Source organism: Convolutriloba macropyga, chromosome 6 (assembly GCF_964194025.1).
Source record: "Convolutriloba macropyga chromosome 6, txConMacr16.3, whole genome shotgun sequence".
Classification (NCBI taxonomy): Eukaryota; Metazoa; Xenacoelomorpha; order Acoela; family Convolutidae; genus Convolutriloba; species Convolutriloba macropyga.
In genome coordinates this window covers 30843470-30858188 of record NC_134473.1, presented here as the reverse complement: position 1 = coordinate 30858188, position 14719 = coordinate 30843470, and the positions used below count along the sequence as shown (strand labels likewise).

At 34.3% G+C, this 14719-nt stretch overlaps 1 protein-coding gene across 3 annotated transcripts in view; it reads left to right on the top strand.

Annotated features, from left to right (window-relative positions):
* LOC142341619 (glutamate receptor 2-like) overlaps positions 1 to 14719 on the top strand; it is a 128101-nt gene that overhangs the window by 40396 nt on the left and 72986 nt on the right. The window contains exons 1-4 of one of the 3 annotated variants that reach the window (XM_075392709.1): positions 1680 to 1852; positions 6304 to 6525; positions 9768 to 10088; positions 10660 to 10680. In XM_075392709.1, coding sequence (XP_075248824.1) covers positions 1816 to 1852; positions 6304 to 6525; positions 9768 to 10088; positions 10660 to 10680 — 601 coding nt within the window. In that variant the 5' untranslated portion in view covers positions 1680 to 1815. Of the gene's footprint in view, positions 1 to 1679; positions 1853 to 6303; positions 6526 to 9767; positions 10089 to 10659; positions 10681 to 14719 lie in introns of those variants that run through there. The other 2 variants (XM_075392707.1, XM_075392708.1) reach the window with 2 other exon arrangements.

Here is a 14719-nt window from a genome sequence, read left to right as displayed (position 1 = left end):
ATCTTTATAATTGTCTTTGTTATATCAAATTTTGCTGTGGTATCAGACAAATTTCGAAAGGACGCTCTCTAATAAAAAAAGGCTAATTTTCCTAAAAGTGGTCACCATTATAAGGTTCACTCATAAACTGGGGGAGGTCCCATCTATTTTATTGTGCACACTTCAATTTTCCCTCGACCTCAGGGGATCAGTTTCTCCATAGATCTCCGAAATGACACCCCCTCTCCATAGGGTGTTGAGGTCATATATTTGGGCCTCATAAAAGATCGATTAACTCAGCTTCCAATATTAACTCCATATGAGCAGCTTATAACTACTTATAGCTACCACGACAATATTTCGAATCAACTGCAATTCATTGCTAGTTATTTTACGTATGATTCGCAATAACGATATTTTGTTCTTTTTTTCAAATATTCTAAATTAAGCAGCAGTTTTTTTGTGAAACATTCCATGCTTAATAATACATGATAGTGCAAGCAGAAAATTGAGAAAATAGAGATTTTCAATTGCGTTCCGATTTTTAATTCATGAGTCCATTTTGTTGACAAAGACACAATTTGAGCATGAAAAATAAATTCTGTTCATGATTTGTTCAAACACGGAATTTACATGTTATCTACGATTTATCAAATAGAATTCAAACTGTCAAAAAAGTGTTCAAACTTATCTAGCCTGCTCTTTTAGCAGTCTTCACTGCTTTCACACCTCCTTTCCACCCGTTCACACCTGGAAGTACTTGTGATCAAGTGATCAAGACAGCTTACCAAATATCCCCCGGCATATTTTCCACAGTTTAACAGCGCATGCAAAATATGGGAAATAAGTAAACCGCGCTGATTTTTTTTTCACGTGATTTACGTTATTAAAATATGTCCGTCTTAAAGATAAAGATTAACTATAGTATTACTTAATATACTTCTCCAGCAACTTTTTTGTTTTTCTACAGTATTTTTTCACTTTAATTCTTTGCCTCACCATTTTATTTATTTATTTAGTGCGCGGGCTTTTACCTTTTCTTTCATAGCATTTTGTGATAATTAAAATATAAGCAGCTTTTGTGAACGTGTCCCCCGGATTTAGTGCGACCCACAAAAGAATGAATAGTTTGAAAGGTCACCTAAAATTTACACCTTGCCTTCAGTTTTCATTATTAATACTCAATCAATTTAACTAAACTTAGATAATATCCTTCTCTTGGGCGTAATAGTTATCTACAGTTAAAAAGTAATATTATAATTGCGCACAAAAGTATTTTTCAACTGTTGATGAACTGTAGATAGTCACATCCGGTCAAATAACAAAAATACCTAAATTTTGTGCGCATTCAGTCTAAAAATTGCCACTATTACCAAATTTATATGCTAATGAGGAGCACCACGTTTTTTCAACTTTTGGCTGGCTACTTACCTGAAAGAGAGCAATTTAATCGACTTGAAAAATGCAGTAGATTAAATTCTTTTCCCGGTTGAATTTGCCTCTCGTTGAGCTTCTCTCGAAATGAAATGACTGGAAAGTCGCCTTATGTTCATCAAATTTACCTGAAAGCTTTTCCCATATTATCTTTATAACAAACAGAACCCTTTAATATTACCTAAAAATTATTCGCTTTCATTTTAATCACTAGTCCCTCAAACAAAATTTTTTGTTTAGAAACCTTTTAATCATTTTTAATCATGATATTTTGCTATTATCTATGTTTAATCATGTGATTTCAGGAAATGCAATTTTCTTCCGTCATATTTCGATTGATACTGTTTATTTACGTAATATTTATTTGTTATACTTCATATCTGTTGCCAAGTTTTTACTAAAATGTTTAACTCTACTAGTTACGCTTTGGTGGTATTAGGTGAGCCCTTTTACCTGTAATATACAAATATTGAAGATTGTAATAAAACCCAAAAAATAGAATTTTTTTTTCGTTCCAACCTTTGAATTGAGGGTACAGTACTTTATGCTACTCTGGATTTTTCAAAAGAACCTTTCAAGTTTTGGTTTTTCGAAGAAAAATGGGGCTAAATTTTTAAAACTTTTCAAAAATCTGACCATTTTAGGCTTTGTATACGCCTGCATACAGATTGGGTTTGTTTGAGTAACTAATTACGTGACCACAACCCCTGAACTGATATGATTGAAATAGGCAACAACTTTACGGCTGGGCTTCATAAATAGATCTCGCTTTCTGGTTTTGATCGTGTGATCTAGATAAAAACTATTTTCGTCAGCCATTGCGCTTCAATCAGAAATTATCGCCTCTCGCTAATCGCGAAAAATGTAACTTCTGAATAACAAACAAGGAGGCTCGGTAATGTGCCTTTGCATATAATGTTCCGCCCGCGCTCATCCAAATTCATGACTTAGTTGGCTACCAAATTTCGAAAAGATAGTAAACTTTAAAAAACATACATATTGTTCAACATACCACTAATGGACTTATTAATGCCAAAAGAGAGGGCCCATAAAATTTGTTATTAAAAGGAGTACCAGGAACCTCAGTCATAAAAATCAAATAACGAACAATAATTACGACCAAAACTCGATGTTTATGTTTAACAAATTAATACTAACAAAAGCAAAGATATAACCCATATCACAGAAGTTGATCTATTCATTAGAAAAGATATGGGAAGTGTCCTCAATGCGACTGGGTAACATGTCGACACAAAGCGCCAAAAGGGGGCGAAATATATCCTTCGAAAACAATTGATTTCAAAGCAATTAAAAGTCAGTAAATATTAACTGAAATTACTTGAATGTTCACTTCTATTTCCATAGGAAGCAATTAAGAACAGTAATTATGCAAAGTACGTCATAATAGTACAAAACGAAGGCCAAAACCAGCAGAAAAAATTAATTGAAATTGCGCCGAAACGGCAACGAACCAAAAATTTGCCACTAAGAACAATAGAAATGTTCAGTCGCACAAATTTCAATTCTCGCAAAGCCATTTGAAACGCCATTAATGTGGTAATTTAAAAAGAAAAGAAAGATCCTTCAAAAAACAACAAATATATAAAATTCAAAAAAATTTTATAAAGTCTTGAATTCGCAAAGCCGAGAAATGAATAGTCGAAATTAAAAACGTTAAAAAGACTCAACAATAGCTCACTAGAAACGGGTGTCGACCTGTCTGTTCAGGGACTAAGCTAGAAATCAACCGAAATTTTTTTTTCTTATGGCGAAGCTGAAAAATCCAAACATGTTTTTGAAAACAGTGATAGCAGACATAATATTCCAACTGAAAGAGATGGTTTATCTTGCAGCATCTCAAGAAGACGAATGCGGCTGTTTTTAATGAGAATTGGTCACAAGACTACAAAATAACAAAAATACAGGCAGAAGCCAAAACTTCCGATCAATTTTACCACACTACATTGTTGGAGGCAGTGTGTTTATAAAATCGTTTCTGCAAGAACTTAATGTCATCAACCGATCAATATCGGAACATTAGCAAGTCTTCCTGATAAACGGTCTACGGCAAAATTTCAACTAAAAGGAACTCAATCAATGAACAGTGCCAGATACTCGAAATTTATCAGTCAAAACATATAAACAACAGAGAAGTCATATTTAATTCAACAGAATTATTTGAAACTTCATACTAATGAGGTTAAAATTATTGATCACTATCTTGAAATTCCATCAATATATGGTATGTGCCATAAAACAACAAAAAGCAGAAAAAAACACAGACAAAAATAAAAAAATATTTATCCACTAATTTTTGCGAGAGGACCTTATCTCAGCCCATAAAAGACTACACATTTTACCAAAAACAAATAATTTATTCAGTTGCGCTTTTTTTAAACGCTGGTAGTCCTGCAACTAAGCATTTTTTCTTTTAGAGTTGCCAATAAGATTTTAGATCGACAAGGAAGCAAAATTAATTTTTTAAATGTAAATTATGCTAAAACTTTTTTTAGTTAGTATTTTTTAAATCAAAAAATCATTACCTACATATGAAAAGGGTATATACATTAGTCGATATTTTAGAGGAAATAAATTTTGGCCTGTTCGTGCTGAGACTACAGCGGAAGTTGAGAGGAATAAGATAAAATAGGGCAAAGTTGAAAAAAATCATCAATGTTTTCTTAGAACAAATATATATAAGGACTGAAGCCATTGTCTAGATACGTTTATCGCTCTTAGGTAAGCCAATTGAATCTCCTATCGGGAGACTAAATCGTAGGACTGCAAAATTTTAACTAAGAAGAGTAAAACGTAATAGGTCCATAAATTTTTACGAAAATTTTTGCTCAAAGCCATAAAAAACAGGAGCTTAACTCTGAAACCATAATATATGTTTGTTGAGTTCTCTTTTTTGTTAATAGTGTCTGTCCACAATCATACCATGGTTTGTCAAAAAATAACATAAAAAACTATAAATGCAAAATTAAAGGCCGCGCTCCAGAAAGACCTAGAAATAATCTAGTCAGGATATTGCTTCGCTTCTAGGAGAACATTTAATTGTTTAAGTGATTGCGAAATAGAGCAATTTTTCAACGAAATTTCTCATTGCATCAAAAAAATGCATTTTGTATAACTATCGAGTTTAATCTTGCAAAAAACTGGCAAAATTATTATGCCAGAAGACTCTTAAAGCCAGCGTGGGTACAACTAGCTCTCTTTCTGACCTTACGAAGATTATGTCTGGACTTTTTAGGTATCTTCTACTATTAAATTCTAAGAATTTGGCCTAAATCTCATTTGTGGTGCCTTGTTTGACGAAAATTGTACGAACAAGGAACAATTTACCTTAAATTTACCAAAAATTTAGCCTTAAAAACTTGGATCAATCAATTCATCAACTCTCCTTTTTCTTTAAAGATAAAGACAAAACCTTGCAGTTAACAATTTTCACGTATTTTAGCAAAATTGCCAAAAAAATGAGACCAAATTAGGGCAAATGTGAACGAAAGCAACGTAACTTGGACGAATGTCCGCGAAACAAATCATGATAACTCCCTGTAAAAAACGAAATTCAGAAAAATATTGTAATTTCCATATTATACGCTGGACAGGCTTTCTAATGACACCACTCACAACTCTCTACAATGATTATATCGATTGGCCAAAATTGACTGAACAAAAAAAACCATTTGAGTACATAGTTTCTCCCCCCACTAAAGTGGGTCAGAACAATGAGTTTTCTGACCTCCAGTTTGAACAATATGTTTGCCTCTAAGATCTTGCAACAATGCATTCCAAAAAAATTAAGGCAGAGATTATTTTTCTATAGCTGCATGCTGTAAAAACGGAGTACTTGAGGTTCAAATTTACTCAAAAATGGCTTTACAATATTTCAACGAAATAATGCAGAAAACAGTTTTTCCATCGATCATTTCATTTTTACTGGTAAATGAAGGGTTCTCTTCTATTAAATCTGGAATGAAATTATGAGTTTATTTAACGTCATTGTAATCGCATAATTTGACTCCGGCAACTGTCTGATGCCAGGAGAAAACTGTTGGAGTGACAAAAAAAGAACAAAATTATTCAGTACTGGGACCAAAAATGAACTATGGGAAAGTTTTTGCTAGAAATGGGTCCAGTATCAGAAAATTTTGACCATGCTAAATGAAATTGCAGTTATGTCAAGTGGCTACAATTGTGGATGACGATATTTGTTGTGACACTTTTGCGCTATTTACATACAAATTGTTGTTTAAAACGGGAGAATACAAGCTTTGAATAATATAGGAGCAGTGAAGTGAAACATTGGATGACTTATTAAAATAACCTTGGTGATTTGTTGAATGAAGTTAAAAACGAACGGTTTGTAAGATATAGGTTGGGGAGTACAAAAATAAAAAGAACTTGGTTCCCTGCGTGCTTGCATTTGGGAATTTATTTCTGTAGGAGTTAGAGATTTAGGTTAAACTTGGGAGCACTCGGTGAGAACTTTCAACGTGTTTACCATATTAGAAGGTAGATCGATGACAGGTTTGTGGCCAAATTAAAAGCTTACAGAAGCTGGCCATGAAGTTAAAGTTCAATGCGAAGTTTAAAAAGATACCCAAGTTATTTCTTTCACAAAAAAATCTGAAAATTTTGCAAACTTTGAATAACTGATAATTGTTTTAAAGTGACACTTCCTAAAAACCCTATATTGTTCATTTTTGGATTATAGCCTCATAGTCTAGTTAGCGCAATTATAAATCTCCAACAACGAGTCGGCAACCACGTCTTGTTTCAAAGGATAAGATATACAAATAGTAGTTGTTGATCAGCTGCTACACTTTGTTACATTTTCCCAAGTTTCCTCATAATATTTCGTTGTATTCCACTTTTATGTTGCAGGTGCCCTTTTCGGCCTCAGTCCGGATTACAAGGGAAAAAGTTCGTCGTCTTTAAATGATCCAAACTACTCTAGCAGTAGTGGGGAGAGTTTCATGCTGCACGAGGCTCAGGACAACCACTGGGAGGAGTATACGAAGAAGTACCCACATGACTATCCATTCTATTTCGATTCTGACATGAAAGAAGTTGACTTCACAGACAGCTACGCCGTGGGACAGACGAGTAAGCACTGTCATTTATATCACAGTTGTCATCAAAAACCTGGCACGGACATTTATGATATTCAAAATTTTAAATCTGGAGGTTTTGAAAAGTTGCTTAAGGTTTGGGATTCAACTTACAAGAGTTACTTACCACTTTTGGTCAGGACTTGTCACATCCGCAATGACTTAAATGTTTTTAGAATTCCCGTACCGGAGAAGGAAACGGGACATACATTTAGACGTGGCCATCACTTGTATAGAATAGTCGTTTCGTATACGCACTCTTGATTAAACTTTCTCCCTTAGAAAAACGCTGAAGCTCAATTTATTCATCTCAGAGAAGCAAGACATTTAGCCCTAATTTTCCTAGCATTTTTAGCCCATTTTCAGATGCAGTTATTATAAAATTTTGATCAGTTTAAAAGCGTTACCAACGGAACTTGGGCAACTTTCAAGGGTGCGCCGTCGGTACCACATCTGAGTCTAAATATCTTTTAACGGCCTTTTAATGGTCGTGGGCAACGGAGTTTTCATTGAGCTGCCGGAATATACTCTAAAAACTATATATAATTTAACAAAAATAAGATTTGTTACTCGACGCGAAGAAAGTGTTTCATTCAAGACATTTGGAGTTTGCAAAATTTTTGGGTCAAGAATTTATGCAGTTCTATTTTCACTGCATCATTGCAATGTACAATTGCGAATCAAAAATATAATAAAATATATGCTTTGTTATCAAACTGATTTAATTCAAAATAAAAGATCCCATTAAAAAAATTAAGTGTTTTTTCTTTGTTTTTCTGTTCTGTTGATTGCGGTTATGTATTTCTGATCCTCCAACGGCTGGAGTGATGTTATGTGTTCTGTTTGTTTACTCATGATAAATGTTTTTTAAACAACCGCTCGACAGTTAACATAGGCTGACGTTAATCGTCTACCCGTATCATAGCAACATTGTAAAACAGCGCTGAGTCATAGTATTCCAATTCTGCATTTTGACTCTGTCCAGTACTCTAATCATATCAAATCATAGAGTTGTGATGACAAATTTCAGAATAAAAAAATTTCAGAACAAAAAAAATTTCAGAAAAAAAACGAATTTCAGAGCTCTAATCATATCAAATCATAGAGCCATGACAAATTTCAGAACAAATTTCAGAACAAAAAAAATTCACGAAAAAAAAATTCAGCATTATAAAGTTGCGGTCTGAAAATGCTATTCGCATGGAAAGAATGAACCCTCAAAATGCTATTCACAGTTCAAAAGTGTCTGAAAATTTGTTGAAAAACTGCTTCTAATGCCTTAATTGGGCAACGTTAACGTGTGCATCCACAAGTTTTGCTCAAAAATTATAAATCAAAAAGATGCTCTTAGGATAAACTGGCACCGTCCTGGGCCGACGATATACAATTGGAATACAATGTCTCAGTACTGATATGCTATAGGACTAAGGACCGAGTAAGCTTCAGATAAAAAATAGGTTTAAAAAATCAATTTGACCACTAGTGCCACGGATTTTTGCTTCATATCAACCCCTTCGTGCATAATAAGCAAAAACTTCAGCAGATCAATTCTTTTGGCTTCATATGTCTGTTGTTAAACGGAAAAGAGTCCTTCTTATTATTTTTCTCAGCTCAAAATTTTTTAAAAAAATGTTACGAAGATCCTGTTTTCAATCAGGAAAACAAAAATCTCGTTTTGAATTTTCTTAGCTGATGTACCACCAGAAGTTATTGCAAAACTAGTTCTGTCTAAAAAAACACACAAACGCTCCTGTATTACGACGAAACTATTCATAAATTCACAAAATTTGAGTGCATAGCAAATGAGCGCCGGTGGCATTCGTTTTCTGGGTCACTGTTTCGTAATTGTTCTATCTAAACTGTAAGTTAAACATTCAGGCAATTTACTCACATTCGGTCATCTGCAGCAGATTTTTCTTATTTTGCGAAAAAATACTTTAAATTTCCTAATTAACCAGAAAAATTGATTGTAAAACAAAATTTCTTGTTTTCAGATGAAAATTGATCAAGCTTAATATGACAACCTGAAATTTAAATCTTTATAAAACGTATACCATTTTGCATTGGTAGTGGAATTCAGTAAAAAAAAATTAGAAATTTTTTTTGGTACTGAAGTTAATTAATCTTTTATCACAAAATAATGAATTTTTTACGCGAGACAAAAAAAATCAGGAAACATTTTTTTTGTTTGACTAAGGTTTGGTTAGTCTATTTTTTTACTTTATTCTCCTAGTCTAATAAAAATATAATCTTCTGACTAAAAATGCTTAAATTATAATCTTGAAAAAAAATTGGACATAATTTTTGGCGGTTATTCCTCTGATCACAGCTGAACCGGGCACCCATTCAATAATGTTGCTTGTGTTGTTATTGCTCTCATCTTTTTGTAGATCAGCAATATAAGACAGGCGCGTTGGTCATCAACCGTATACGCTAATACAAGAAAGAGAGTTTTTTTAGTAAAGTAGATTTATTATAGATACTTTAATTGGATCATACAATTCTCAGGAATTTTAAGGTATAACAGGTTTTACCACCACTATCTCTGATTGTTTTTGTCTCTCACTTTTTCTGTCCCTTATTCTGTCCGTTAAAAATTTTTGGACCAAGAAAGCTTCGAAAAATCTTTGCACATTTTGAAATTTTGTCGACTATCAAATGGTGAAGCTTAAACCAGCCCTTAAGAGTTTTGGGCCAGATTTATGTTAGAATTCTTGACAATGGATTGAAAACATCAAGTTCTTTCTTTCATTTTTAACTTGTTTATACATTTTGAAGAACATATTCCCCTCTTTTTCTAATGGATATCAATAAGTAAAAAGCTGATTAGTCTAACGAAACAATGAAGTTGCTCAACAAACGTACAAATATGCTGTATTAACCTCCCAATCTGAAACAAAAGTCTTTACAAAGTGATTTGTTTTGATAAAGTGATTTTTTACTATATCTACTACCATATATGGTCCGTTTTAAGTCAAGTACGATCGTTCAACACGATTATATAGCAATCTTCGTTTTTGAAGTCAAAGTCAATTTTGCAACAACAATGTAACATAACAACTTTATGTTCCAAGACTAACGATATAGCAATGTTACAGTTCATTTTTGCTTCAATTTTCAAAATTGAAAATTTTTGCTTACCTCATTAGTCACTTGAAACCTTAACTGTACTACTTTTTGGAGATTAAGATTTGATAACAATTCAAGCCGACGAGGCCTGAACGATTCTGTTTTCAGTTTGTGACCAAATGAAGCTGGGCGTGACTACTTTCTTCAGTGCGGCTCCTGATAGGTCAGCCGAGAACATGCTGCGTTCATTCAGTGACCGGTTCCTCATTCCCTACATCTCGGCTAGCCACTTCATAGCCGACTCGAAAACCAGCTATTCGGGTGATATGCCCGAGGGATACGTGCCCGTTGCCCATGAGTGGTCCATCAACATTCGCCCGTTCTTCACTAAAGCAGTTTTGGCCCTGCAGAAACGGTTGAAATGGGATAAAATAACGTATATAACAGATACGATAGCGGGTACATCTGCTGTTAAGGATATTTTATCAGGTTAGCATAAATATAGTTATTTATTTTAGTCCAAAAGCTTATGTTGGGGTAAACACATTCAGATAATAATTAAACTAAAAAGACAATCTGATGTAAAATGAAGTCACGAAGTCAAGTAATTATACGAGAAGTTTTAAGCTTTGAAAGAAGAACACCGTAAGAGCAGATAGCTGACATTTTTTGCCGTTTATAGTTTTGCCTCGGCAAACTTCTACATCGGTGTTAATAAGGTGCATAAAAAGTCATAAACCTCCAGAATGCAGAGTTTACAGTCATTATTTTAGTCTTTAAATTATATAATGCGTTTACTCAATAGTATGTTATGCCTATCATAATTTTTTTAAGGAACGTAGTAATCAAAAATGACTCTTTCCTGTTAAATGTTTTTCGGCTTTGTGGGATAACCCAAGTTATCCCATTACCTCTGTTATACCATATCGGGGATATGTTTACATTGTGGGCTATAAAATGGGAAGGACCCACAAAAAAGTAACTGTGCATTTAGGATGCAGTGGTGTTCTAAATAACTGGAACTTAAAGCAACGGTAATTAAAAGTTGTTTTTTAACTAGCTCGTCATATATTCCATCAGCGTAAGTTCTCCAGCGCACCAAACACCAACTTCATGTAGCTTTCGAGAATTAAAGTTTCGTACAATTAGTAATTGCTATTTATATAGTTTGCTACACTTAGAAAATATCTGTGCTTTGACAACACATCCTCGCATTGTATAATTCAATGCACCACTTAGACATCGCAATATAAAGTGATCATGGTATTACCACTATCTCTTTCGGTAGTTATTTTTTTGGTGGTAATTAAATGATTCTAGAATCTCATCGTCAAGGATCTTATCGGTTCCTACAGGAAAAAAGTTCTGCCTTAGGCAAATTTTAATTGAGTCAAACCTGGTATTATTCTTATCGGTTTTGTCAGACCTTGTGTAATCTTATAGAAAATTAGAAGATAAATTCACAACCCTGAACACAAGAAATGTCATCATGTAGGTTCTTATGAGAAATATGCATAAAATTTAACGTCGTGCTTTAAACTGAGCCAAAAGGACAACTTCTCACATTTAAAAAAATACAGAATCCTGTTGTCGAAATAGTGACATTACAAATAAATGAGTTCTGCAAAACCAACGTTAGAATATATAGAACATGACCTCATTCAATTTTTTGACTTTTTGATGCTTGACGCTTGTGCAAATTATCAAAATCATTACGCCAATACATTTAATATCTCATAAAATATACTTCCGGATAACAATTTCAATTAAGATCATCGCGGTAACGGGAATGGTTACAAATGGTATTTTGCAAAAGCAACTGTTTCAGTTTTGTAACGACAAGCTTCTAATTAGGTGCCCCTGTTTGATCAGAGCAGATAATAATTTATCTTTAAACTTTTTTTCACACAGACTTTTCAGCAAAACTTTTATCGTGTACGGGCTTAGAAAAAAATTTTCGACAACTCTTGTCTTACAAAATTGAATCTCAAAATTTTGCCAGTATCAGTTGTTATTTTTCTATAAGAATTTTTATAAATTGTGTCAAATTTGAGGTCGGATGACAAAAAATCACGCTAATTAGGGCGGATTTTTTATTGGGAAGTAAAAAGAAACAATAACCTTTTGTCGTGGCCTCGGGCACGAGTAACAAACATTTAATAATATAATAACTCATTGTAAAACGGCTTAAAAGTACAAAAGTGTACATGTATATATTATCCGTGTTAGTAGGAAAATTGACAGAACCGTCCAGATGTAGATTAGATGCTAAGGAATCATTCATATCTAGTACGAACAAGTTTTTCTCATAGGCGTATATAGCAAGTACTAGTAAAGTTTTTGGCATTACTACATTTTTGCTCTCCCTAACTGGGAACGTGTCATTGAGATCTAGAGGGAGGGTTGGCAAGTTCGTTTATTGCTATCATTAGTGTTGGGAAGGTCGAAATTATCGCCCAAATTTATGGTTTATGTACACCAATAAATTTGCACTTTGAACAAGTTTCAAAATTTGAAGCAATGATTCGGACAAAATTGGAATTGTAACTTGTTCAGTAACTTCATCATCACCAAGTGAGAAATTTTTTTTATATGCAAGTTTCAAGTTAGGCACCTAAGTTCTCTGCTTCGCCAGATATCACATGCTTCCTTTTTTAGACACATTTTTTTTGTTCGTAGAAACAACTCCTCCAAATATTTGTGGTTTCTTTTTGTCTGCTCGAAGTTCTCATGGCCCCTGGAGGGAGTTCCCCTTCAGTTACTGAAGTTCCTTCTCCATGATTAGGTAATGCTTGGTCTATAGTGCCCCTACTGCTCTCTGCTTGTGAGTCAGTAGAGTGCTGATCAGCGGATTCAGTGTTAGTGTCATTTGGTTTCAAACGTGCAATTCGGTTGTCACTAACAAGCACTGTCTTGTATGAATTCTAAGATCGAGTATATAAAGTTTTCGTTTCCTTTCAGATAAAAAATTGGCTGGAACAGTTGGTGAAACGCTCGTCGCTTAAAGAGGTTAGTTCAATTAGATCAAAGTCATTGACAGCTGGAAGCGTTACTTTCCATCCCAACAGTAGATCGACATGATTTTTGCCCCGCGCCCTGAAAATTTTACTGTCTGTTCCACTCTCTCTTCATGGCGCCATTGTCTGATGGCAATTCGGGACCAATGATCTGATACCAACGTTTTCCTTTTCCTAAATCAGGCACAGAGTTGACTCAAGTACACTTTCCAATTTTGTGAAGTTCTATTTCCCGCAATGAAGTCTTCTATCCAAGCCGATCCCGTGTCTACTATCACTCAGATGTGACCTTGGTACTCAACATAACCACAAGTCATGTAGACTCTATTGCAAACAATCAGCCAAGTAGATATTGTTTTCCCCAGGCTAGTCCAGTATTCTTGGCATTCTTCACACTTTCTGACATATCGAAGAACATCCTGACTGACGCTGGGCCATCAGACTATCATTCAAACTGCGGTATCTGTCGCATTCATTCCGGGTTGAGTCTTCTGGGTTGTTACCCATCACCACAGGTCTTTTTTGGGTAGAGTTAAAAGTACAACACCACGAAAAAGATTCCGTTGAGGATGATCGGAGTGTATTTCTGTTGTTCGAATCCTTTTTCTGCTAAGGAGCTTTGTTTGCAGTTGTCATTCTTTATTCTTTTGATGGCATAGCCTCTAGAGTGAACTTTCTTCCCAGCTCAAATTGTTTCAATCTTGTGACCACAAAGACCAAGGCCTCTCGCTCAATATTAGAGTAGTTCTTGTTCGGTTTGTGAGAATTTCCCAGGTATTTGTTCTGAGGGCCTTCTTTTGTTAAGTTGTAGGGCCCAACAAGTGGGTTAACACAAAACTCGTTTTTGATGTTTTCAGAAGCGTATTGCTCTTCTTTTGCCCATCTAACTTTTCTAAAATTTTCTGCAAATTACTTTAAGATTTTAAATGTCGCTGGTATGTAAAAAATACTAAGGCAAAATGAGGCTAAAGAGAAGAAATGCCAAAAGTGGAAAAATAATGACTTGAACAGACTTGAGCTTCGCTGTGAATCAACTTGTTCTTGGATAGAATTTTTTAGATTGATTGCTTATTGAAGAAGAAAATTTATTACTCAACTGTAAAATAAACAGCACAGTAAAAACTTAATAATTTTTCACTTGAAGATTTTTCCGACATTCTTGGCAGGTTCTTTTTCTGATTCACAACTTTTTAAATTAAATTTTCATATATTTAACAGTTTCCATGTATTTGATTCAAATTTTTGCACAACGAGTCCCTTTTTACATAAATTCTGTACGACTGATATAACAAATCTTATGTGTAGCAGTTTATCACATCATTAGATCATCCCATTCTTTCATATCAGTTTGAAAACGTGTGAAAAATATCATTAATTTAGCCGTGGAAAGAATCAGGGTGTGATCTTTTGTATCATTTCGTGAGTGATTTTAAACGGCTCTACATATTCTGTTCCCACTTCACATAGGTCTGTGGAAAACCTGTGGAGATGAATTTACCAATATTTTTACATATATAGTAAAAAAAAATCTAACTGTAACGGTCTGTAGTTATTGTTAGTTATCAGTAATGGCACTAAGGCATTATCATATCGATGTATTTACCCGAACCAATGTTTTGAAGGGTCGCACAATATGATGAAAACAATGGCGGGAATGTGTAGCCTTTTGTAAGTGTTGAATCGAATACAAAGAAAGTCAATAAATACAGTGAAGGATGGAATATTACCACACGATTGTTATTGCCAACGAGAACCCGGACCTACCTCGCATCCACAATCAGTATTGAACCGTAGCTTTTTCGTCATGACTTTTTCTGTGTCAAGTATTCTGTTCATGGCATAATATAGCCTGTTTATGATGCTTTTCCCCACATCTATGCTTTTAATCTGAGATATAAAACTGAGGCAAGCCGAATTTCTGAATAAGTTTGGGAGGACGATAACAACCGGATGGTAATGTTTTTAATCAGCCTTTGTTGCGATTACAACAGTTGCACATAACTTAGGTCACACTGCTGCTGATTGAACTATCTTTTCCCGCCGCTCTTCATATAGCAAACATGGTGCGAAGAGTGGCGGAAAAACATAGTTTGTTATCGAAAC